Below are 27,605 nucleotides of genomic sequence, written 5' to 3' on the forward strand. Positions count from 1 at the left end.
TTTGTGTGTGTGTGTGTGTGTGTGTGTGTGTGTGTGTGTGTGTGTGTGTGTGTGTGTGTGTGTGTGTGTGTGTTTGTGTGTGTGTGTGTATGATGAACGATAGGCCGCTTGTATGGACTGCTTATGGGCCCGCTTCAAGTAATGTCCTATGTGCCCGCTTCCTTTAATTGACACAATACTACTTACGTGCGCAAATTGGAAATGGTTCCGTAATCTGAGAAGATTTATTTCCTATAGTCAATCCGTTTCATGCCTTAAAGGGGGTTCCTGAAGATGAAGAGGCCAACAGCCGCAGAGAATTTGAAGAAAGGATAAAAATGAAAAATCTCGGCTAGCTACTTTTAAATAAAGTCATCAAAACCGGCTTAGACATGACAAAGTGCTTCGCCGAATTTACGCAAAGCCGCTAGCATGTCAATCTCGGCCAATGGTGCTGTTGGTCACACAAAAAATCAAAGTTCAAATTCAAAACCCACATGGTGTGGGTCGCTACACACCAGAAATATTAATTCCAAACCTGTCCTAGTGTATATTTTACTTTGTTTCTAAGGGGTGTTAACACATTTTTCTTGTTTCTATGTACATTCCAAACGTACAGCATCCGTTCGGACAATACTCATATCTTGAGTACCAGATAAGTCTAATACAATGATACCGTGACTTTTTGCAAGCATTGTATGGATTATACCATTTTCAAATAGTTGTGAGTCTGGATCTAGGAATTGCATTGTCAATTCAGATAAGGTCCAATAGGATTTATGGAAGGATAAATTGTAGAGAGTGGAATTCCATTTACTTTACAGACAAGAGAGGAAAGTCCAAATTTTTCAGATTTTGGTTGGGAATTTGTCCATGGTCCTATGGCACTAGCACTTCTTATAAATGCCAAAGAAAGTTTTGAGGAATTTCACCCTTGATAAATGAAGATTCTGCGTTAATAGTTCTTACCTCTCTAAATATATTAGTAGAGTTAGCGTCTGTGTTATATCCATATCCAACGGCTAACCCCCTCAATTTCTTATAGTACTTTGGAGTCATCAACATGAATTGCATGTAGCATGCATTGTTTGAAAGATTTTTGCTAGGCTCAACAATGTTCCATTTATGCGGACACTGATAAGGGACGTCCTGAGGCTCTTTTTATTGAAGGGGGGGCGATCTTCGTGAAGTTTACCGAATCACTACCTCATTTATACCGAATTTTCTGCAGAAATATAGAATTTTGCTAAATTTCGGCCTATTTTGCAAAATTTCTGCCGAAATTTTCGCCTGTGGCGAAAATTTTACAGAACACCAGAAAATTTGAGGGGGAGGGGCTCCTCCCCCTCGGGACGCCCCTGACACTGATTGGTCTAGACAGATTTTGTAGTGCACAATTGTCATAGGGACCCCTTGATAGCCCTTTGACTTTGATTATTAGATTTTTTACTATCCCATGCAAATCTATAAATATGGAAGCCAAATCAATGAAATAATCTTCACTGGAATAAATTTGGAAATGAACGTTTTCAGAGAGCGGTTGATGCGGGTAGAATTGTTCATAGTAACCATGTTTTACACTCAAATAAGCATTTTCAGCATTGAATATATTTAATGATAAGGTGACTGACGGATGGGATTCCTTGCGCGGTTTCTGTGCCTTATGCCATTTCTGTCTAGGAAAAGAAATCCTTTTTCGATCTAATAATTGTTTTCTTGGTTTCTTTTTCTTTCTTGACCCGGAGTGATTTGAAAATTAAGAAACGTGGCCGAAACCACGATATTCTGTATCGAGAGTATCTTTTTTCTTTCCTTTTTTTTCTTTTCCACAGTTAATTTTGATTTTCAAAAAAAAGGGGGATCCGAGATTGCATTGCAACTATAGGCCTATAGCTCTGGTACCATGTTTAAGTAAGATTCTAGAGAAATTGATTGATAACAGGCTAACTAATTGGTTAATGAAGAATCGAATAATTCGTGAGGAACAAGGTGGATTCAGGGAAGGATATAGCACAGTTGACAGGGTATTTGTACTTTAGGCGTTGATAGAAAAGTATAGTAGAGGTAAGAGCAATTTATTGGTAGCTTTCGTAAATTTTTAGAGAGCTTTCGATAGTTTTGATAGAATTTTGTTGTGCGTAGAATTGTTGAGAATAGGACTGCCCCGTATTTTTGTTCGACTAGTGTGTGATATGTATAGGCTAACAAGAGGAATAGTTAAGGTAGCAGGGAAAGTTTTTTCGGATTTATTTAGTTGCGAGGTAGGAGTTAAACAGGGTAGCACCTTGTCATCGAGGCTATTTTGTTTATATATTAATGTTATTGTTCAGTTTTTTCTTAGGAAAAATGTGCGCCAACAGTGAGTTTATGAAATTTAGCTTTGTCTCTGCTGTTAATTGCGGATGATGCGGCGCTGGTAGCTCCAAGCGCTGAAGATTTCCGAATATTGTTGAACATATTAGATGTTTATTTGGAAAAAACAGAAAATGATATTAAATATCCAAAAGACTGAAATTGTAGTTTTTGGGACAAGCAAAAATAATGATAAATTTTTATTTAAGGGTATTAAGGTGAAAAAAAGTACAACTTTTAAGCATTTAGGATTTATAAAAAATAATAAAGAAAATTGGAAAGATCATGTGAAAGAAATGGTGGGTAGAGGTAAAGCGGTTTCTTCAGCAGTTTTAAGGAATTCAGCTTTAAATGAATTTAAAAATATTAAAATGCATAAGTATTTATTTCAATGGAAAATTCGCCGTACTATTCATTATGGTGCGGAGCTTTGGGGATATGAGGTGATCCCGCGATTAGAGATGATTCAACTACAATATTATAAAAGATTGGTTATGGTACATGCTACAACTCATGCACAGGCTCTTAAAGGAGATCTAGGTTTGTTTTCGCTGCATAAAAAAAGGTTACTACAAGTAGTAACATTTTGGCTGAAAATTATCCAAATACCAGACGAGAGGCTTATGAAAGCCGCATATTTTGAATTATTGCAGCAAGGTAGAAAAAGATCGTGGCCGTTCCATGTTAAAGCCTTCCTTGATAAAGCCGGACTTTCATACGCTTGGAATGAAGGTCTTGGTCCAACAGGTGATCCAGAGGAAATTTATCGGAAGCTAAAACACGTTAATGAGGATCAAGAGATCCAACTGTGGCATGAACAGATTCGAAAATCTTAAACCTTGCGCCAGTATTCTAAGATAAAAGAGTCTTTTGGACTAGAATATTATTTTAAGCTGAATTTGCCACCGGAAAACTTGCGTCTGGGGTTCCAGGTCCGAGCGAACGGTTTGCCCTTAAAAAGTAGATTACGAGTATTTGAAAGAAATGTTCAGGGCCGTAGATCATGTTATACTTGCTCTTTATGTGGTACGGAGGAAAAAAATTTGCTCCATTTTTTGACGGTGTACCAGGGGCTTTCAGATTTGAGATTGAAGTAATTAGGTGATGGGGAGGTGTTTTTTCCTGGGATCCTTAAATTTTCATCCCGGGAGACGATTATAGCAGTGACTGGATTTATAAAAGAGGGTTTAAAATGATGTAAGTAATGTGTTTAAGGTTTTTGTTTGTTGTTAGTAGTTATACCAATTATTTAAGTGTATGCTGGCTGTTGTATTATATTATCATTGTAAGGTTTGCGTATGGCATAGCGGCTGAATAAATTATTTATCTGTATATCTATCTATCAAAGTGAAAAAAAAGGGTTTCTGTCGACCTCGGAGTAGTTATTGTCTGATGTTTGAACAATTTTTAACAAAATGGCTATCTCAAAATTTTTATCGGATGGGTTTGGGGAAAGGGCGTGGGGGGAGGGCTAACTGCCCTTCGATCTCTTATGACTCTTTATAAAGGGAACTAGAACTTTCTACCTTCAACAAAATGAACCCTCTCTGAAGTTTATACGAGTATCCCTTCTATAAGAACCATATATACCCCCAGAGTATAACTTAAAATGCCTGTCCTTCGGGGGGGGGGGGGGGTTAACCCTGGAGTTTTAATATCTGATGTTTGAACTACTTTTAACAAAATGGTCACCTCAAATTTTTATGGGATGGGTTTATCCATCTGATAAGCCCGCAGGCGTGGAGGGCGGGAGGGACTAGTTGCCCTATGATTTTGTTTACTCTGAGAAAACGAACTAGACGTTCACTACAATGACAAATTAGCTTTTATTGATCTAGAAAATCTAATTATTTTAAGATAACATCATCCAGTCAAATTATAGTATAGATTTTATTTAGAAATACAATTACATTTGCAAGGCGGGAATTATAAATAGCTTGAACCCAGTGTGGAATGTGGAGAAAACAAAAAGGTTGGAAGATTTGTGTTGCAGATTTGACCATTTTTCCATCTGTTGGAATCAGAAATGGACTATCCACTGGAGTTTGGGGAAAATCTCAGCAAAGCTAAAGATGATTGAGGTGAGTCAGCTTTCTGGGTCCTATTTAAATCAATACTAACCATATGCACTTTATTCAATACTTTATATGGCTCAGTACTTGAGTTCTTTAGCTTGAATAAAACAAATATCAGTAAAGAAATCGTCCGAACATTGGTATGCAGTCGCATGTTTAATGCATTGATAACAACCTCATCCAAGACTCTAGTCTCCTTTCAGAATAGGCACTCTCATCAATTTTTATTGGTAAGTGTATGAAATGCGAGGGCTCAATTCCGAATGAACCTTGGTTAGTGGTGGATCTAGAGCAAATTCTTGAGTTAGGCCCAATGGGACGAGGGCGCCAATGAGCCTTTTTTTTTGGGGGGGGGGGGAGGGGGGCAGTGTGAAAAAGGTGCCAATAATTTACCAAAATTGACAAGTTTATTCTAAAATAAAGAGTAAATGCGAAAAAAACAGGATAAGTGGGCACCATAAAAAATCTTGGGGGGAGCCCTCCTCTTTGGTCCCCTGGATCCGCCAGTGGCCTCAGTTGAGCAAGAAGACTTATGCGTAATCAATATCGAGCTATAAAAAGACTGTAAACTTTTAGCTTCAGATGTGCTTTTTGTTTAATTTTTACTTGGAATTTCCTTTTTTGGTTGTTCCAAATTATTATTTAACGATATGTGAAATTTTGTTGATTGCTTATTGAAAACAGCGCGTTGAAAGGTAGCGTATACGAAAGGCATTGCACAGAAATAAGAATATGGACTTTTTTTTTCTCTTCTTCAGCAAGAGCTAATTTTAGCATAAAGAAAAAGGACACTAAAAATAGCCAGCTAAACTGTACCTGTAAATATATATATCTTGCCACCACACCCGTTCACGTACGATTTTGTCAGCGTCCAGTAAAGCAGAATTAAAAGTATTAAATTATTTCGCCGAAATTAAGAAAAAAATTTACTGTCACAAGTCTGTAGCTGTTTCGCTTCATTAATTTTTTGAAGAAGCAAAATAAAAGTATCGGAAATATTGAAATATCAAATCTACTGCTTATTAGTGGAGTAAACAGTAAGAAAATGTTTATCGCTCAAATTTAAAAGTTTTCTGTTTTGAAAACAGCTCAATTAACCATTCCATTTGTCTTTCTATGCCCAGAGGATTTTATTCTCGAAGAAAAAATGTGAGCCAATACGCTTGCCTTAATCATCAAATAGAACCTACCCTGAGCTTAGGCTGGGTTAGTTTAATATTAGGCTAAGACACATTTCACAATAAATCTTTAAGTTTTGACTTTGCTATTTTCTCAATTAATTTGGTAACTGAAAGTAATTATGGTCATTTTATAAGCAGCCTAGATGCTAAGCTAATTGCTAGCCTAGGTTACCATTCCAAAACTATATAAGCCTTGAATTTTTTATTAATTAGATTGGTAGAAGTTGGATAGATTACTTAATGTATCTTTTTATGTTCCTCCAAATTTACTAGCCTAATTGTTTTCCTTGCAAATTCTATTTTGAACCCTTAGGCTAGTGGGCATTCAGATGCTAGATTCTGTCTCAGCCTCTGTCCAAGTTTCCTGCTCAAAATGGTTGAAAGTCCAAGGTATTTTCATAAATAGGAAATTCACAATCATAATTGTCTCCTAAATAGGTGTTTTCAGTTCTAAAAATGTTGCTTGATAGTTCCTATTTTCAGCTTTCAACATTCTGAGTAGGAAACTTAGACAGAGTCTGAGACAGGTTCCAGTGTCTGAATGCCCACTTAATTTGACACCTTGTTCTGAATTAGGAAATGGTTGCAAGGGGCTCTGTAAGTTACCTTAAGACAATTATTAAAACTGGTCACAGTAAATTTTTTGTTATTCAGATTATTGACTTATGAATAAAGTTAACATACCACTTGATGGCTTTTTTTGTGCTCTTTCTGGTAAGATTCTACTTTAGCTACTTTTGGCGATCTTGGAAAGGAGTTAGGTTAGGGAAATGAAACTTTCAGGGATGTGTCTACAGGCAAAAGTATGTCCCAGGAAGGTATTTTGAACTGCCTACCTCCATTCCTTCTCCCTCTAGTGGGTGAAATTTTGACCAAACAACATCTACTTTAATTTTCAGTTACCTGTTTCTTTTACCTTAAATTGCAGCTTAGAGTGAAATTAAAGATTTTAATCCTTGTAATGCTCTGTTATGACTTCAGTGGGTTTGAGGTTGAGGGCTAAATTTTGGTTGAGGACTCAGCAGCTTCCCAGTTGTACAGGAACTCTTGCTGTAGCCATTCTTTGTCTAAATTTTTCTTGAAAGCACCTGCTGAATCAGCAGCTACTGTATTTTCAGAGAGTAGATTCCACAATACTCATTGGCTAAAAAAATGGCTTCTTTCTTGGACTAAGGAGTGTTGCTTGAAGATCTTTTGGAATGACCTCTAGTCACAGAATGTTCTGGGGGAGGGGTAAGAAGACAAGGGAGAACATTTTTGGAAATAATTTTGTGGGCCATTATCATGTCACCACATTTCCTCCTGTATGCAAGAGTAGGAAGTTCCAAGTGACATAACTGCTCTTTGTATGGCATTTGTTTGAGGGCTTTGACCATTTTGGTTGCTCTTTGTTGAACTCTTTCTAGAATTTTTCTGTCCTTCTTGAAATAGGGTGATGCCAGGGACATTCCAACCTCTAGGTGCAGGTGAACTAGTGCCTTGTAGAGCTTCATAAACATGCTTGGGCGTCTGCTAGAAATAGTTCTTTTGATCATTCTGAGAGATTAGAGGGCAGACTGTGTTACAGATTTTGCATGGGTGCTGAACTTTAGTTGATGATCAACAATGATTCCAAGATCTCTTTCTTCAGAGACTGTTGAAAGGGGGTTACCTTGGAGATGGTATTGCTAATGTGTGTTATGATTACCAAAGTGGATTACATGGCATTTGTCAATATTGAACGAGAGGAGCCATGTATCAGCCCAAGTCCCTAGGATATTAAGGTCATTCTGAATAGATTGCCAGTCAGAAGTTGTGGCTGCTTTACCAACAAGTTTTGAATCATCAGCATAAAGAGTGAGGAGGTTTGATAGGAGATTGGGTGCATCATTTATATATAAGTTGAAGAGACTTCAACTTATAAGTTGAAGAGACTGCCCAAGAATGGTCCCCTGGGGAATGCTGCTTAAAACAGTTGTAGACAAGGAGCAATAAGGGACACCTTGAGAGTCATGTACTCTTACAACTTGTGTTTGTTCTGAAAGGAAATGTTATTATCCTGTATCCACTGGATAATAACATCATCAACCGCTGCTGCTTTTAGTTTGGTAATTAGGAATTCATAACAAACCCTGTCAAATGCTTTTGAGAGGTCCAGGAGCACCATATCAACAGTTACATCATTATCCAATAATGATGTAACAAACTCGTATGTGTGTATGAGATTAGTGTCAACAGATCTTAAAGATCTGAAGCCATATTGATTGGAAGTGAGGATGTTGTTAGTTTTCAAGTGCTGAATTAGAGCTCTATTAACAAATCTCTCAAGCACCTTTACAACTGCAGAAGTGATGCTAATAGGGCGGTAATTTTCTGCATGATTTTTTGGGGCTTTTTTTGTGGATCGGTGTTGTATAAGACTTTTTCCAATCTGAGGGTAGTTCTCCACTTTGTTGGGACAGCGGGAACAGGCCACGCAAGGGAGAACTGAGAACACTTTAGAATTTCTTGAGAAGTCTTTGGTGTATTCTATCTGACCTGTAGGATTTATAACCATCAAGTTTTTCCAGGCTATTGGAGACCACATCTTCGGTAATTGATAATTTTGGCATTAGATGACACATTCAGTTTGATGGTGCTCCAGGAATAGTTGAACAAGGTTGGGTGGTGAAGGCAGAGGCAAACTGGGTATTTAATACATTGACCTCATATATTGGCAATGAGTGGGTTATGCCATTATGTCTGAGGTCAGGAATGATGTGATGGTTTGGATTTCTGGCAGAAACATGTCTCCAGAAAGATTTGGGGTTTGTCTTGATATCTGTGGCAAGCTTTTCCTCATGCTGAGACTTCAATTCCTTAACTACATTAGAGGCAAGATTTGGAGCCTTTGCATACCTTATCCAATTTTCCTGAGATTTCTCCTTGTTGTACCTTTCCAGGTTTTGGCTTTCCTGTTGATTGTTCTTTTTGCATCCTTTGCAAGTAATGGAAGCGTTTTTGGTAGATGATAAGGGAGTGCTTTTTTTCAATTGATAGGAGGGCTTCTTTAAAATTTGTCCATGATATATTAATATCAGATATAATTAGTTTTGACCAAATTATTGGGGCTAGTTCCTTCTATACTGATTGGTAGTCAATAAAAGTTTGAGGACATACATTAGGTTGCAGACATATGTTCAAGGATAACACAGAGAGGATAACTGAGTGGTTGCTGTTTCTGACTGGAGGAAGAAATTAATTTCTGTTAAGGGAATCTGGATTGCTCAAAATTACAAGATCCAAAAAGGAAGGATTCTGGTTGCCATGATGCCTTGTTGGCTTGTCAACCATTTGGTGAAGAAAGTTATCAGATAAGCAAGACACAAATGGTGAATCTCCATTATTAGATACTACATGACCAAGACCATCAACCCACTTATTAATGGGAAGTTGAAATCACCAATAAATATTAAATCAGGTGATACTGTAGATGCCATTTCATCAATGCTATATTTAAGATGTATTTCACAATCATTTTGACTGGGTGCACTAGGGCTTCTGTATACACACCCAATACAGATTTTTTTTATTTTCTTGAAGAGTAATATCAAGCCATAAACTTTCCACCCAAGGTACATAGGAAATTAAACGGTTAATAAGATTAACCTGGAAACCTTTCCTGACATAGGCTAGATACAAACTGCTCTTCTGCAGTTTGGCTACTCCAGGTTAATGAAGCACTGAAAATCAGGTATCTGCAACATACTTTTGGTAACAAGTATTTTAGTAAGTTTTGGAAGAATCTCCACTAACCCAGCAATATCTGCTTCTTCATCTTTTAAGAGCAATTGGATATTTAGAAGTTTATTTGTAAGAGAATCAACAGTGCTAGAGATGACACGCAGGGTATTATTATTTCGAGGCTTTCATGACCAGTCATCCAGAGGCAGAGGTCCTGTAGTTGCAACTGTGTTTGACAAAGGCGGGCTAGATGTTAGTTCAGAGATGGCACTGATGAAGCTCGATTTACTCGACCTGTCACATGAAAAGAAAAATTCACTAAGTTCATTTTCAGTTGATACACTAGTATTAACACTTGAAGTTCTACAAAGCGAAGAGGATAACTGCAAGAAATCAGGGCTATTTACGGGAGATGACGGACAAACTGTTATATCTCCATTGCAGCCAGGTTCAGTGCTGGCTTTGGAACTTTCCAACCACAATGAGCTGCAACTTTTTTGTCACAATTTGGCCTTTGAAAATGATGAGATCTTTTTCACCATAGTTTTTTTTGCATTTTTAGCATATCTATGAGAGTCTTATGTTTATCATGCTCTGTCTTTGATGTGTCACTGTGAAACTGAATATCTGCATAGAGTTCACAAGAATGGTTAATGGTTTTCCTTTTTATGTCTACACTGGGAACAAAGAAGAGGATAGGTGATGGACATGCATATACGAACTGTGAGTTTGCAGGGATGGGAAGTTTTTTAACATTTGTAATTTGAATACCTTCGAGTTCTTAATTTTGGCTGAGGTATGAATAGCTGTGGAGTTGCTCGTCTGATTGTGACGGGATACCATATGCAACTATGTTTAGAGCTCTACATTGTCTATCCTGCTGTTCAGTAAAAAGGCACTGAACCTCACAATTAAGATGTTGGGCAAAATCAGTATTTGGCCAGGCAGTCTCTTTTTGCACAAGGGTTTAAATTTCAGCACGCACATCAGAAATCAAGCATTTCTCAGAAACCTGATGTTCAAGAGCTGACATTTGTGTTCTGATATCATTAATCGACTTCAAAATCTCTTCTTTGAGTGTAGTTTCAAGGTTATTTACTGAAGACCCCAAACAAATCCAATCATAATTTTGAGATATCCATTTTGTTCAATGTAGGCTAGTCGAAAGTTCTGGAAATTAGGTCTTTTATGATAACCCCCTCAGAGCCCTCAGTGCAAGGACTATAATTTATGCCCTGGGGGCATATAAGGTTTATATAGAAAGCTGTTATAGAAATTTCAAAACGGGCTCTTTTGTTTAGAAATTGAAATCGCCCTTTTTAATATTCGAAAGTGAGAGGAGAGTAATTGACCCCCCTCTTAGGCCCACCATTTCCCCAAACACATCCAATCAAAATTTAGAGATAGCAATTTTGTTCAAGGTAGTTGAAAGTTCTGGAAACTATGTATTTAAGGATGACAAACCCACCATAACCTCCAAAACAAAGGCTGTCAGCTATGCCCCGGGGGCATATAAAGTTTTTATAGATAGAGTTGTTTCAAAATCTTCAAAAGGGGCTCATTCAATTGGAAATTGAGAGGGCTAGTGCCCTTTTTAATAGTCGAAAGTGATTGGAGGGTAACTAATAATCCTTTCACGCGCACCATTCCCCCAAACACATCCAATGAAAATTTTCAGATAACTATTGTGTTCAACGTAGTAGAAAGTTCTGGAAATTACGTGTTTGAGGATGACAACCCCCCCCCCCCTCCTGAGCCCTCAGGGCAGGGGTTGTAAGTTATGTCCTGTGGCATATAAGGTTTTTATTGAAAGCGTTGCCCTAGAAACTTCAAAAGGGCTCATTTGATTAGAAATTGAAAGGGCTAGTACCTTTTTTAATAGTTGGAAGTGATGGGGGAGCGACTAACGCCTCTCTCACGCCCATCATTTTCCCAAACACATCCAATCAAAATTTTGAGATAGCCATATTGTTTAACGTAGTTGAAAGTTCTGGAAGTCAAGTCTTAGAGGATGACATCCACCCTCACAGCGCTTAGAGTAAGGGTTGTAAATTATGCCCTGGCGGCATATAAGGTGTTTAAAAAAAGTGTTATCATAGCAACTCAAAAAGTTCATTGCATTGGAAATCAAAAGGCCTAGTGCCCTTTTTAATAGTCGACAGTGATCGGAAGGCTTGAAATTTTCATAGGCAGCGCAATAGCGCTGCCTAAGTAAAGAACAATGTTGGCACAATGTATTATTTATTTTTTTGGTTTTTTTTTGTTTTCCATACCAGGGCACTTCGTATCAAAGGAGTTGTCATAGAAACTTCGAAAAGGGCTCATTTGATTGGAAATTGGAGTGGATGGGACCATTTTTGCCAATTGACAGGGAATAGAGGGCAAATAGCCCCCCCACGCCCATCCTACCCCACAACATATCCAAACGACATTTGAGATAAGCAGTTTATTCTTCATATTTGTTTTCGAGTTTGACAATATGTTTCCGACTAGGACACCCCAACAACTCGCAGGGCAAAGGTTTAAGTTTTGCTCTGAGGGCATATAAGAAAGATGTTGGCAAAATGTATTATTTATTATTTTTTCCCTTTAGAGCAGGGCACTTCGTATCAAAGAAGTTTTCATATAAACTTCGAAAAGGGCTCATTCAATTGAAAATTGGAGTGGCTTGTGCCCTTTTTAGTAGTCAAAAGTGATTGGAAGGCAACTAACATTCCGTCCATGCCCACCATTTCCCGAAACACATTAAATCAAAAATTTTAGATACCCATTTTGTTCAACGTAGTTGAAAGTTTTGGAAATTAGGTCTTAAAGGATGACCAGCGCTACCCCCCCCCCCCCCAAAGCCCTCAGGGCAAGGGTTGTAAGTTATGCCCTGGGGCATATAAGATTTTTATAAACAGCAATGTTGTAGAAACTTCAAAAAGGGCTCATTCAATTGGAAATTCAAAGGGCTAGTGCCCTTTTTAATAGTCGAAAGTGATTGAAGGGCAACTAACCCCCCTCTCATGCCCACCATTTCTCCAAACATATCCAATCAAAATTTTGAGAAATCAATTTTGTTAGACGTAGTTGAAAGTTCTGGAAATTAGGTCTTTTAGGATGATAACCCCCTCTTACGCCCAGGGGGCATATAAGGTTTATATAGAAAGTTGTTGTAGAAATTTCAAAAAGGGCCCATTTGAATGGAAATTGAAAGGACCAGTGCGCTTTTTAATAGTCGAAAGTAAGTGGAGAGTAATTAACCCCCCTCTTACACCCACCATTTCCCCAAACACATTCAATCAAAGTTTAAAGATAGCAATTTTGTTCAATGAAAGTTCTAGAACTTATGTATTTAAGAATGACAAATACCCAAGAGCCCCCAGGGCAAGGGTGGTAAGTTATGCCTCGGGGGAATCTATGGTTTTTATTTAAAGCGTTTTCGTAGAAACGTCAAAAGGGCTCATTTGATCGGAACTCGAAAGGGCTAGTGCCTTTTTTTTATAAGGTTGTTATAGATAGAGTTGTCGTACAAACTTCAAAAGGGGCTCATTCAATTGGAAATTGAGAGGGCCAGTGCCCTTTTTAATTGTTGAAAGTGATTGGAGGGTAACTAACCCCCCTCTCACACCCACCATTCCCCCAAAAACATCCAATCAAAATCTTCAGATGGCCATTTGTTATGTAAATTTGGTCTTTGAGGATGACAAATCCTCCCCGCCCCAGCCCTCAGGGCAAGGGTTGCAAGTTATACCCTGGACGTTGTCATACCCTGGACGTTATACCCTGCAAGTTGTCATAGAATTTTCAAAAGGGCTCATTTGATTGGAAATTGAAAGAGCTAGTGCCTTTTTTAATACTTGAAAGTGATTGGAGAGCAACTAACACCCCTCTCATGCTCACCATTTTCCCAAACACATCCAATCAAAATTTTGAGATAGCCATTTTGTTTAATGTTGTTGAAAGTTCTGGGAATTAGGTCTCTGAGAATGGCAACCCTCCTCACAGCCCTTAGGGTAAAGGTTGTAATTTATGCCCTGGGGGCATATAAGGTGTTTATAGAGAGCATTGTCGCAGAAACTCAAAAAGAGCTCATTTGATTGGAAATCGAAAGGCCTAGTGCCCTTTTTAAAAGTCGAAATTGATTGGAAGGCTTGACATTTTTATAGTAAGATTGATGTGGGTACATTATATATATATATATATATATATATATATATATATATATATATATATATATATATATATATATATATATATATATATATATATATATATATATATATATATATATATATATATATATATATATATATATATATATATATATATTTGAGACCAGGGCACTTTGTAACAAAGGAGTTGTTGTAGGAACTTCGAAAAGGGCTCATTCGATTGAAAATAGAAAGGGCTGATGCCCTTTTTAACAGTTGAAAGTGATTGGAGGGCAACTAATCCCCCTCCCTCGCCCATTCTCCCATTGGCCTATTATGTAAGAAAACTAAATGTTGCCTTAAAATTAAATTAAATGCACTGTGTTAATGCTAATTCCGAATAAGACATCTCACCAATATCCCATGAACGACTGAGGGTATCATGTTGAAACTTTCGGGGCTTCTTCTGCTCTTCAAATTTAACCGAATTAAAATAGCGTAAGTGTATCGAAGCTATCAGAGAAAGTAAACAAATTTTTTTGCAAATGGTTTCAAGTTTTCCATTTCAGGTCAACTAGAGGAGGTATGAAACTAAATTAAACACTACTATTTGTGTCCAGATTTTTAAGAGGGTGGATATTGTTAAAAATTGCTGAGAATTTTTCTCCAGCATACACATAGCAGGCCAAACTATAAAGTCTTAAAGCAACAAAAGATTTAAAGATTATTATCTTTTTCCCTGAAAAGACTATGTCAATATAAAACAAACAGAAATTAATTAAAGAAACTTTTTCCACAAAATAAGTTTTTCAAAGAAAAGTAAAGAACACCATTAAACCAAATATGAGCAAAAATAAAACCCAAAACGAACAGAAATTACAATAAATAACCGAATCAAACTCAAAACAAGCAGAAATTAGCATGAGTTGGCTCAAAACCCCTGTGCCTTCCCAAGGCCAGAACATGATTTGCACTTTACTGAAAAAGATACAAATGAATGTGCATTGTCAGTTTAATATATATATACTGATATTTAGTAATCAAAATGCTAATATTACTTGATTTATTGAAGGTATAAAAGTAAAAATATTTATATTTTTTCTGTAAAGTGCAAATTATAAATCAGCATAAATCAGCAGATAATCATGTCTGAAGCACTTTTAAGGGGCATTTCCTTGTTTTGTTTTCTAACTTAATTTCAATGACATAGAGTCAAACCCTAAGTCAGAACCAAGAAAATTTAACATGGACAGAACTCCTTATTTCAAATAAGCAAGCAAATTATTTTCTTTAACCTTTATCTTACCCTTCTTTGATGATCCAACCCCCAGCCCCTCCAAAAAGAGCATGAAAAAAAAAATTAAAAAGAAATGAAGATATAATAATATATTTTATAGGGTATTCTATACTATATATTCTATCTATATTTTGGAATACACCTACAGGTAGAGTATTCTAAAATGCCCTATTTCTTCATCCTTTTTATTTGTCTTACCTTCCCTCTTGGCTGCTGAATTTTACGTGTGGGGAGATTGTTTTATGGGGAGGGGGTGACTGTCTTTAGGGGAATTGTTCATGGAGGGAGGGATTAGCCAAACACTACATAATTAAATCCTGGAAACATGTTATTGAGGTCTTGTCTCTACTCTTTCTCAAAATTGAAAGCTTAGAAAACCATATAGAAGATTGGCTTAAACCTGTTTTAACCTAGCATGTTTTTCCTTAGCTTTGGTAAGTCTGCTTTTATTTAACCTTAGGTTTTGATATTATAATGCCAATGATTTGCCTAGCATTTTAAGTTATATTGTCATCATTTTTTCAATTAAGACACACTGTCAAATTCTATAAAACCCTATAAGTAAGGATTTGGCAAATATGAGCTGCAAACACTTTCCTTAGACTTTCTGTGTGCTGTAGATCTATTTCTGAGACTTTCATTTTTTACAACTTCACCTTTTGTGAAGTTATAAAGTTTTTTCACCTTTCTACAGATTCACTTTTTGTGTCCTGTTTATTTAATACTTTTCTTCACCAAATTGTCAATAAGCCTACAAGATATACAGGTGACCAGGTCAGACCAGGATCCATCCTTGTTGGACCATGTAATTTTAAGTGGTTATGATCTCCTTATTAAAAACGAGTTTTTTCACTCTTATTGGCAAAATTGCCCACTTAGTTACACTGTCTCTATTGTCTTTGAATAGCTGTCATCAATCTCTTCACCACAATTGAACTTTTATTGACTATCAAACCATAGAGCAACTTGCATCAACTAATTGCCCTGAGCCTACTACAGATGCTACAAATGAATTATGGCTGAATTTCAAAGACATTATCTTATTTGCCAAAAAAAAAACACTGTTCTATCACCTCTTACAAGCAACCCAAAACACTTCCATTTTTCACAAGAGAAGTTGAAATACTGATTATAAAGAAATCCCAATCCTGAAAAAGAAACAAGAAAAATACCAATGACAACTGGCTAAAATGCACAAGCTTGCCTCAATGAGGCAAAGCTTGCCTCTGATGTTAATAAAAATTCCACATCTTTCTGGAAATATGTTTCTGCTAAGAGTTCTAAGCAACGTGCCATTTACAGCCTTGCATATAAGGTGTGACCCATTTGTCACCAATTGACAAGGCTAATGCATTGAATTCTCAGCCTGCTTTATCTTCAATCAAACAATCTTATATATATATCCCTAAAGTGCCATCATATACTATAACTAGCTCCATGCCTGAACTGTCAATCACTAAACAAATAGTCCTTACATTTCTTAATAAACTTAATGTCAACAAGTCTTAAGGACAAGATGGGATACATTCCAGACTTCTCAAAGAATGGTGAAAAGTCCTTGACTCTCCCCTATGCAATGTCTTTCAGTTGTCTCTCAAAAAGGGGCAACTGATTCCAGATAAAAAATGTCATATATCCCTCTAGTCTACAAAAAAGGACCTGAAGATTACACTGAAGATTACACTCACATCAGCATGACTTCCACTGTTGCCAAAGTTTTTAAGAGGTATGCAAATAAAGCTTTAATCCAGCATTTTCAGGCCAATTATATCTTAACTCCTTCTCAATATGGCTACAGATATGGAAGACGTAATAACACTAACCTTCTAGAGACATGTGAATATGTTATACCCCTGCTAGACAAAATTTTTTTGATAAGGTTTGCCATGAGTTCCTTATCACAAAGTTAAAAGCTGCTGCTATAGATATGTCTGTTATACAGTGGATAGAGGAATTTCTGTCAGATAGAATCCAAGTAGTCAGAATTTTTGGTTCTGGTGGTGTACCTAATTTTTCCTCCTCTACAATAGTTTCAAGTGGTATCACTCAGGTTACTACTCTTGGACCAAGTCACTTCAAACTTCAACATACATGATGTACCAATCTTCAACTAAACCTCCTCACTCTTTATGCAAAATTATTATGAATTGGTTGGTAAAGCTGACATGCCTTTTGATTTAAAATATATAAGATTAATCTTGACAGTCTTGGAAATTGCGCTGATACATGGCTCCTTGTCTTCAATATTGACAAATGTCAAGAGCTCCATTTTGGCAAAAATAATCAACACAAACAGTATTTCCTCAAAGGTAATCTTGTTTCTGAAGAAAGATATAAGAGTCATTGTTGGTGATACCTTGAATTTTAACCCCTGTGCCAAGACTGTGTATACATTTCCTAAATTTTGAAAAAAAAAACTTGATATGGCTTAAATTCTAGGACTCAAATAACAAGAATTGCATTGTCAGAAGAAAAGCCAAAGAAAAATCCAACACAAACTAACCCATAGAGACTCCATTTCACCCAATATAATGCCCCCTAAACAGTCAACTTGTAATACTGATGCAACACCTACTGAGGGTTAAAAAAGAGCTTGCATTAGCCCAAAATAAGGGTGTGATAAATGTTTGGTATGTGAAATACACCTAAATTATGACTCCTTGGCAATTCTCTGTGATGGATGCGGAAAGTGGATATGCATAGACTGTATGGATATGCCTAAACCCAAATATGTGTTGCTCACAAAAATTTCTTGACAGTTTGTCATTTGCATAAAGTGTCCAATTTGCAAACACTCTCCTATGACTCCAAGCAGTTCTAACCAGAATCCAAAGGTTGAGAGTATTGTTGAAGCTACAATAAACAGTATGAAGAGAGATATTATTGATAAAATCCCATCCCAAACCATTATCCAAGATATTGTGCAGTAGGTGTTGCATCAGTATTACAAGTTGACTGTTTAGGGGGCATTATATTGGGTGAAATGGAGTCTCTATGGGTTAGTTTGTGTTGGATTTTTCTTTGGCTTTTCTTCTGACAATGCAATTCTTGTTATTTGAGTCCTAGAATTTAAGCCATATCAAGTTTTTTTTTTCAAAATTTAGGAAATGTATACACAGTCTTGGCACAGGGGTTAAAATTCAAGGTATCACCAACAATGACTCTTATATCTTTCTTCAGAAACAAGATTACCTTTGAGGAAATACTGTTGGTGTTGATTATTTTTGCCAAAATGGAGCTCTTGACATTTGTCAATATTGAAGACAAGGAGCCATGTATCAGCGCAATTTCCAAGACTGTCAAGATTAATCTTATATATTTTAAATCAAAAGGCATGTCAGCTTTACCAACCAATTCATAATAATTTTGCATAAAGAGTGAGGAGGTTTAGTTGAAGATTGGTACATCATGTATGTTGAAGTTTGAAGTGACTTGGTCCAAGAGTAGTAACCTGAGTGATACCACTTGAAACTATTGTAGAGGAGGAAAAATTAGGTACACCACCAGAACCAAAAATTCTGACTACTTGGATTCTATCTGACAGAAATTCCTCTATCCACTGTATAACAGACATATCTATAGCAGCAGCTTTTAACTTTGTGATAAGGAACTCATGGCAAACCTTATCAAAAAAATTTTGTCTAGCAGGGGTATAACATATTCACATGTCTCTAGAAGGTTAGTGTTATTACGTCTTCCATATCTGTAGCCATATTGAGAAGGAGTTAAGATATAATTGGCCTGAAAATGCTGGATTAAAGCTTTATTTGCATACCTCTTAAAAACTTTGGCAACAGTGGAAGTCATGCTGATGTGAGTGTAATCTTCAGTGTAATCTTCAGGTCCTTTTTTGTAGACTAGAGGGATATATGACATTTTTATCTGGAATCAGTTGCCCCTTTTTGAGAGACAACTGAAAGACATTGCATAGGGGAGAGTCAAGGACTTTTCACCATTCTTTGAGAAGTCTGGAATGTATCCCATCTTGTCCTTAAGACTTGTTGACATTAAGTTTATTAAGAAATGTAAGGACTATTTGTTTAGTGATTGACAGTTCAGGCATGGAGCTAGTTATAGTATATGATGGCACTTTAGGGATATATATATAAGATTGTTTGATTGAAGATAAAGCAGGCTGAGAATTCAATGCATTAGCCTTGTCAATTGGTGACAAATGGGTCACACCTTATATGCAAGGCTGTAAATGGCACGTTGCTTAGAACTCTTAGCAGAAACATATTTCCAGAAAGATGTGGAATTTTTATTAACATCAGAGGCAAGCTTTGCCTCATTGAGGCAAGCTTGTGCATTTTAGCCAGTTGTCATTGGTATTTTTCTTGTTTCTTTTTCAGGATTGGGATTTCTTTATAATCAGTATTTCAACTTCTCTTGTGAAAAATGGAAGTGTTTTGGGTTGCTTGTAAGAGGTGATAGAACAGTGTTTTTTTTTTGGCAAATAAGATAATGTCTTTGAAATTCAGCCATAATTCATTTGTAGCATCTGTAGTAGGCTCAGGGCAATTAGTTGATGCAAGTTGCTCTATGGTTTGATAGTCAATAAAAGTTCAATTGTGGTGAAGAGATTGATGACAGCTATTCAAAGACAATAGAGACAGTGTAACTAAGTGGGCAATTTTGCCAATAAGAGTGAAAAAACTCGTTTTTAATAAGGAGATCATAACCACTTAAAATTACATGGTCCAACAAGGATGGATCCTGGTCTGACCTGGTCACCTGTATATCTTGTAGGCTTATTGACAATTTGGTGAAGAAAAGTATTAAATAAACAGGACACAAAAAGTGAATCTGTAGAAAGGTGAAAAAACTTTATAACTTCACAAAAGGTGAAGTTGTAAAAAATGAAAGTCTCAGAAATAGATCTACAGCACACAGAAAGTCTAAGGAAAGTGTTTGCAGCTCATATTTGCCAAATCCTTACTTATAGGGTTTTATAGAATTTGACAGTGTGTCTTAATTGAAAAAATGATGACAATATAACTTAAAATGCTAGGCAAATCATTGGCATTATAATATCAAAACCTAAGGTTAAATAAAAGCAGACTTACCAAAGCTAAGGAAAAACATGCTAGGTTAAAACAGGTTTAAGCCAATCTTCTATATGGTTTTCTAAGCTTTCAATTTTGAGAAAGAGTAGAGACAAGACCTCAATAACATGTTTCCAGGATTTAATTATGTAGTGTTTGGCTAATCCCTCCCTCCATGAACAATTCCCCTAAAGACAGTCACCCCCTCCCCATAAAACAATCTCCCCACACGTAAAATTCAGCAGCCAAGAGGGAAGGTAAGACAAATAAAAAGGATGAAGAAATAGGGCATTTTAGAATACTCTACCTGTAGGTGTATTCCAAAATATAGATAGAATATATAGTATAGAATACCCTATAAAATATATTATTATATCTTCATTTCTTTTTAATTTTTTTTTCATGCTCTTTTTGGAGGGGCTGGGGGTTGGATCATCAAAGAAGGGTAAGATAAAGGTTAAAGAAAATATTTTGCTTGCTTATTTGAAATAAGGAGTTCTGTCCATGTTAAATTTTCTTGGTTCTGACTTAGGGTTTGACTCTATGTCATTGAAATTAAGTTAGAAAACAAAACAAGGAAATGCCCCTTAAAAGTGCTTCAGACATGATTATCTGCTGATTTATGCTGATTTATAATTTGCACTTTACAGAAAAAATATAAATATTTTTACTTTTATACCTTCAATAAATCAAGTAATATTAGCATTTTGATTACTAAATATCAGTATATATATATTAAACTGACAATGCACATTCATTTGTATCTTTTTCAGTAAAGTGCAAATCATGTTCTGGCCTTGGGAAGGCACAGGGGTTTTGAGCCAACTCATGCTAATTTCTGCTTGTTTTGAGTTTGATTTGGTTATTTATTGTAATTTCTGTTCGTTTTGGTTTTCATTTTTGCTCATTTTTGCTCATTGTTGGTTTAATGGTGTTCTTTACTTTTCTTTGTAAAACTTATTTTGTGGAAAAAGTTTTTTTAATTAATTCCTGTTTCTTTTATATTTACATAGTCTTTTCAGGGAAAAAGAAAATAATCTTTAAATCTTTTCGTTGCTTTAAGACTTTATAGTTTGGCCTGCTATGTGTATGCTGGAGAAAAATTCTCAGCAATTTTTAACAACATCCACCCTCTTAAAAATCTGGACACAAATAGTAGTGTTTAATTTAGTTTCATACCTCCTCTAGTTGACCTGAAATGGAAAACTTGAAACCATTTGCAAAAAAATCTCTTTACTTTCTCTGATAGCTTCGATACACTTACGCTATTTTGATTTGGTTAAATTTTAAGAGCAGAAGTAGCCCCGAAAGTTTGAACATGATACCCTCAGTCGTTCTTGGGATATTGCTGAGATGCCTTATTGGGAATTAGCACTAACACAGTGCATTTAATTTAATCTTAAGGCAACATTTAGTTTTCTTATATAATGGGCAAATGGGAGAATGGGCGTGGGAGGGGGATTAGTTGCCCTCCAATCACTTTCAACTGTTAAAAAGGGCATCAGCCCTTTCTATTTTCAATCGAATGAGCCCTTTTCGAAGTTCCTACAACAACTCCTTTGTTACAAAGTGCCCTGGTCTCAAATATATATATATATATATATATATATATATATATATATATATATATATATATATATATATATATATATATATATATATATATATATATATATATATATATATATATATATATATATATATATATATATATATATATATATATATATATATATATATATATATATATATATATATATATATATATATATATATATATATAATGTACCCACATCAATCTTACTATAAAAATGTCAAGCCTTCCAATCAATTTCGACTTTTAAAAAGGGCACTAGGCCTTTCGATTTCCAATCAAATGAGCTCTTTTTGAGTTTCTGCGACAATGCTCTCTATAAACACCTTATATGCCCCCAGGGCATAAATTACAACCTTTACCCTAAGGGCTGTGAGGAGGGTTGCCATTCTCAGAGACCTAATTCCCAGAACTTTCAACAACATTAAACAAAATGGCTATCTCAAAATTTTGATTGGATGTGTTTGGGAAAATGGTGAGCATGAGAGGGGTGTTAGTTGCTCTCCAATCACTTTCAAGTATTAAAATAGGCACTAGCTCTTTCAATTTCCAATCGAATGAGCCCTTTTGAAAATTCTATGACAACTTGCAGGGTATAACGTCCAGGGTATGACAACGTCCAGGGTATAACTTGCAACCCTTGCCCTGAGGGCTGGGGCGGGGAGGATTTGTCATCCTCAAAGACCAAATTTACATAACAAAGGGCCATCTGAAGATTTCGATTGGATGTTTTTGGGGGAATGGTGGGTGTGAGAGGGGGGTTAGTTACCCTCCAATCACTTTTAACTATTAAAAAGGGCACTAGCCCTCTCAATATCCAATTGAATGAGCCCCTTTTGAAGTTTTACGAAAACCCTGTCTATAAAAACCTTATAAAAAAAAGACACTAGCCCTTTCAATTTCCAATCAAATGAGCCCTTTTGAAGTTTCTATGACAATGCTTTCAATAAAAACCTTATATGCTCCCGGGGTATAACTTACAACCTTTGCCCTGGGGGCTCTGGGGGGCTTTTCTTCCTCAAATACATAATTTCCAGAACTTTCATTGAACAAAATTGCTATCTTTAAACTTTGATTGAATGTGTTTGGGGAAATGGTGGGTGTAAGAGGGGGGTTAATTACTCTCCACTTACTTTCGACTATTAAAAAGCGCACTGGTCCTTTCAATTTCCATTCAAATGGGCCCTTTTTGAAATTTCTACAACAACTTTCTATATAAACCTTATATGCCCCCTGGGCGTAAGAGGGGGTTATCATCCTAAAAGACCTAATTTCCAGAACTTTCAACTACGTCTAAAAAAATGGATATCTCAAAATTTTGATTGGATATGTTTGGAGAAATGGTGGGCATTAGAGGGGGGTGAGTTGCCCTTCAATCACTTTCGACTATTAAAAAGGACACTAGCCCTTTGAATTTCCAATTGAATGAGCCCTTTTTGAAGTTTCTACAACATTGCTTTCTATAAAAAACCTTATATGCCCCAGGGCATAACTTACAACCCTTGCCCTGAGGGCTGTGGGGGGGGGAGGGGTTGTCATCCTTAAAGACCTAATTTCCAAAACTTTCAACTACGTTGAATAGAATGGATATCTAAAAATTTTGATTTAATGTGTTTCGGGAATTGGTGGGCATGGAAGGAATGTTAGTTGCCTTCCAATCACTTTTGACTACTAAAAAGGGCACAAGCCACTCCAATTTTCAATTGAATGAGCCCTTTTCGAAGTTTATATGAAAACTTCTTTGATACGAAGTGCCCTGCTCTAAAGGGAAAAAAAAATAAATAATACATTTTGCCAACATCATTCTTATATGCCCTCAGAGCAAAACTTAAACCTTTGCCCTGCGAGTTGTTGGGAGTGTCCTCCTTAAAAACATTTTTTCTATATGGAAATCAACTACGAGGAACATAATGGCTTTCTCCACCTTTTGAGGGGCGGTAGTGGGGGGAATACGGGTCGTGGGGGGGCTAGTTGCCCTTAAATCACTTTCGACTAACAAAGAGGACACCAGCCACTCCAATTTTCAATCGAATGAGGCCCTTTTTTAAGTTTCTAAGACAACTCCTTAGAAGTGCCCTGGTATGGAAAACAAAAAAAAAACAAAAAAATCAATAATACATTGTGCCAACATTGTTCTTTACTTAGGCAGTGCGATTGCGCTGCCTATGAAAATTTCAAGCCTTCCGATCACTGTCGACTATTAAAAAGGGCACTAGGCCTTTTGATTTCCAATGCAATGAACTTTTTGAGTTGCTATGATAACACTTTTTTTAAACACCTTATATGCCCCCAGGGCATAAATTACAACCCTTACGCTAAGCGCTGTGAGGGTGGTTGTCATCCTCTAAGACTTAATTTCTAGAACTTTCAACTACGTTAAACAATATGGCTATCTCAAAATTTTGATTGGATGTGTTTGGGAAAATGATGGGCGTGAGAGAGGCGTTAGTCGCTCCCCCATCACTTCCAACTATTAAAAAAGGTACTAGCCCTTTCAATTTCTAATCAAATGAGCCCTTTTGAAGTTTCTAGGGCAACGCTTTCAATAAAAACCTTATATGCCACAGGACATAACTTACAACCCCTGCCCTGAGGGCTCAGGAGGGGGGGGGGGGTTGTCATCCTCAAACACGTAATTTCCAGAACTTTCTACTACGTTGAACACAATAGTTATCTGAAAATTTTCATTGGATGTGTTTGGGGGAATGGTGCGCGTGAAAGGATTATTAGTTACCCTCCAATCATTTTCGCCCATTAAAAAGGGCACTAGCCCTCTCAATTCCCAATTGAATGAGCCCCTTTTGAAGTTTTTACGACAACTCTATCTATAAAAACCTTATATGCCCCCAGGGCATAACTTACAACCTTTGCCCTTGGAGCTCTTGGGTATTTGTCATCCTTAAATACACAATTTCCAGAACTTTCAGCTATGTAAAACAAAATTGCTATCTCTAATATTTTATTGTATGTTTTTTGGTAAAATGTCGTTATGGGAGGGGGGTTAATTACTTTCCACTCACTTTCGACTATTAAAAATGGCAATTTCAATTTCCAAACAAATGAGCCCTTTTTGAAATTTTTACAACAACTTTCTATATAAATCTTATATGCCCCCAGGGCATAACTTACAACCCTTGCACTGAGGGCTCTGAGGGTGTTATCCTAAAAGACCTAATTTCCAGAACTTTCGACTAGCCTACATTGAACAAAATGGATATCTCAAAATTATGATTGGATTTGTTTGGGGAAATGATTGGCGGGAGAGATGGGTTAGTTGCCCTTCAATCACTTCCGACTATTAAAAGGGCACTAGCCTTTTCAGTTTTCAATTGAATGTGTCCTTTTTGATGTTTTTACAGCATCGCTTTCTATAAAAACCTTACATATCCCCAAAGTATAACTTACAAGTCTTGCCCTGAGGGTTGTGGGGGGATGTGTTGTCATCCTTAAAAACCCAATTCCAAATCTTTCAACTATGTTGAATAAAATGGCTATCTAAAAATTTTGATTGGATGAGTTTTGGGAAAAGGTGGGCGTGAGAGGGGGGATAGTTACCCTCAAATCACTTTCGAGACTATTAAAAAGGGCACTAGCCCTTTGAATTTTCATTCGAACGAGCCCTTTTTCAAGTTACTACGACAAAGATTTCAACAAAAACTTATATTCCCCCTGGGAATAACCTATAACCCTTGCCCTGAAGACTGTGGGGGGAGTGGTCTAATCAAAGGCATAATTTCCTGAAATTTAAACTGCGTGATACAAAATGGCTATCTAAAAATTTTGATTGAATGTTTTTGGGGAAATGGTGGGCGTGGAAGGGGTGTTAGTTGCCCTCCAATCACTTTCAACTATTAAATAGGGCCCCAGTCATTTCAATTTCCAATCAAATGAGCCGTTTTTGAAGTTTCTACGACAACTCGTTCTATAAAAACCTTATATACCTCTAGGGCATAACTTACAAACCTTGCCCTGAGGGCTGGGGGGGGAGGTTGTCCCCCTCAAAACCTAATTTCCAGAATTTTCAACTATGTTGAGCAAAAGTGCTATATTGAAATTTTGATTAGATGTGTTTGGGGAAATGGTGGGCGTAAGAGGGGGGTTAGTTGCCCTCCAATTGATTTGACTTGACTTGCTTTATTTACTACTAATTACAAAATAAACTATATACAAGCCACCGCCCGGGGGAGGCTCAAAAAGCCTGATGAAAGGCGGCTGCAATCCTCTAATTCTCAACCTTTTACAAATTTCATTAAAAAAAAAGAAAAAAAAGACCTGAACACTCTCTCTCAATTAACCAATCACTTTCGACTATTAAAAAAGGCACTAGCCCTTTGAATTTGCAATCGAATGAGGCCTTTTTGAAGTTTCTACGACAACGCTTTCTATAAAAACCTTACTTACATGCCCCCAGGGCATAACTTACAACCCTTGCCCTGAGAGCTAAGACCTTTGAATTTCCAATCGAATGAGCCCTTTTTCAAGTTTCTACGACAAAGATTTCAATAAAAACTTAGGTGGGCGAGAGAGGGGGGTTAGTTGCCCTCAAGTCACTTTCGATTATTAAAAAGAGCACTAGCCCTTTGAATCTCCAATTGAATGAGCCCTTTTTCAAGTTTCTACGACAAAGATTTCAATAAAAACTTATATGCCCCCAGGGTATGACTTATAACCATTGCCCTGAAGACTGTGGGGGGGGGGGTGTCCTGCTCAAACGTATAATTTCCTGAACTTTAAACTGCTTGAAACACAATAGCTATCTCAAAATTTTTATTGGATGTGTTTGGGGAAAAGGTGGGCGTGAGAGGGGGGCTAGTTGCCCTCCAATTACTTTCGACTATTAAAAAGGGCACCAGGCCTTTGAATTTCCAATCGAATGAGCCCTTTTTCAAGTTTCTATGACAAAGATTTCAATAAAACCTTACATGCCCCCAGGGCATAACTTATAACCCTTGCCCTGAAGACTGTGGGGGGGGGGAGTGTCCTGCTCATAGGTGTAATTTCCTGAACTTTAAACTACGTGGAACAAAATGGCTATCTCAAAATTTTGATTGGATGTGTTTGGGGAAATGGTGGGCGTGGTAGGGTTGTTCGTTGCATACTTATCGCTTCTGACCATGAAGAAGAACAAACGCCACTTCAAATTCCAACTAGGTGAACCCTTTTTGATGTTTCTGCGTCTGCGCGCTTTATAAGTACCTTTTGTGCCCCCAGGGCTTAGATTACAGCCCGTGCCCTGAACGCTTTGAGGTGGTTGTCATCCTCAAAGACCTAATTTACAGAACTTAAAACTATGTTGAATAAAATGGCTATCTCAAAATTTTGATTGAATGTGTTTGTGGAAAAGGTGGGCGTGAGAAGGGGGTTAGTTGCCTTTCAATCACTTTCGACTATTGAAAAAGGCACTAGCCCTTTGAATTTCAAATCGAATGAGCCCTTTTTTAAGTTTCTACGACAACGCCTTCTATAAAAACCTTATATGCCCCCAGGGCGTAAGTTACAACCCTTGCCCTGAGGGCTGTGGGGGAGTGTCCTCCTCAAAAACATAATTTCTATCTGGAAATCAACTACGCTGAACAAAATAGCTATCTCAAAATTTTGATTGGATATGTTTCGGGAAATTTTGGGCTTGGAAGGGGTGTTAGTTGCCTTCCAATCACTTTCGAATATTAAAAAGGGCACAAGCCACTCCAATTTCCGATTCAACCGTTCCTTTTCGAAGTTTCTATGACCAACAGTTTGAAAAGAAGTGCCTTGCTCTAAAGAAAAAAAAAATAATAAGTAATACAATGTGTCAATATTGCTCGTATATGCCCTCGGGGCTTAACTTAAAACCCTTGCATCTAGGGCTGTAGGGGAGTGTCCTCCTCAAAAACACATTTTCTATATAAAAATCAACTACGCTGAACAAAATGGCTATCTCAAAAGTGTGACTAACTTAGTTTGCGGGACTGATCGGCGTGGGGGGGGGGGCTAGCTGCCCTCACATCACTTTTGACTATTAAGAAGGGCACTAGCCCTTTGAATTTCCGATCGAATGAGGCTTTTGAAGTTTCTACGAACAATGGCTTCTATAAATATTTAATATGCCCCCAGTGCATAACTTAAAATCATGGCCTTGAGGGCGTTTGGGGATTGTCCTCCTCAAAAAAATAATTTATATGTGGGAATCAACTACGTTGAAGAAAATGGCTATCTTACCCATTTTGATTTGATGTGTTTGGAGGATTGGTGGGTGTGGAAGGGG

The 27,605-nt window shown here is 36.9% G+C and overlaps 2 protein-coding genes across 2 annotated transcripts in view; one reads left to right on the forward strand and one right to left on the reverse strand.

The window, feature by feature from the left end:
- LOC148953116 (uncharacterized) overlaps positions 1-728 on the reverse strand; it is a gene marked incomplete at its 3' end in the record, with an annotated part of 1,748 nt that extends 1,020 nt beyond the window's left edge. Inside the window, exons 1-2 of the mRNA XM_089087875.1 lie at positions 597-728; positions 1-132 (exon numbers count right to left, since the gene is read on the reverse strand). The exon at positions 1-132 is cut by the window's left edge and continues 1,020 nt beyond it. Coding sequence (XP_088944001.1) covers positions 1-132; positions 597-728 — 264 coding nt within the window. The remainder of the gene's footprint in view (positions 133-596) is intronic.
- A 4,674-nt stretch (positions 729-5,402) lies between these two features.
- Positions 5,403-27,605, forward strand: part of rg (A kinase anchor protein rugose) — a 334,338-nt gene continuing 312,135 nt past the window's right edge. The window contains exon 1 of the mRNA XM_089088303.1: positions 5,403-5,443. The gene's annotated coding sequence lies outside the window, so the exon portion shown is untranslated. The remainder of the gene's footprint in view (positions 5,444-27,605) is intronic.

Source organism: Artemia sp. Qi Xiang Cuo, chromosome 4, assembly GCF_049724085.1.
Source record: "Artemia sp. Qi Xiang Cuo chromosome 4, ASM4972408v1, whole genome shotgun sequence".
Lineage (NCBI taxonomy): Eukaryota > Metazoa > Arthropoda > Branchiopoda > Anostraca > Artemiidae > Artemia > Artemia sp. Qi Xiang Cuo.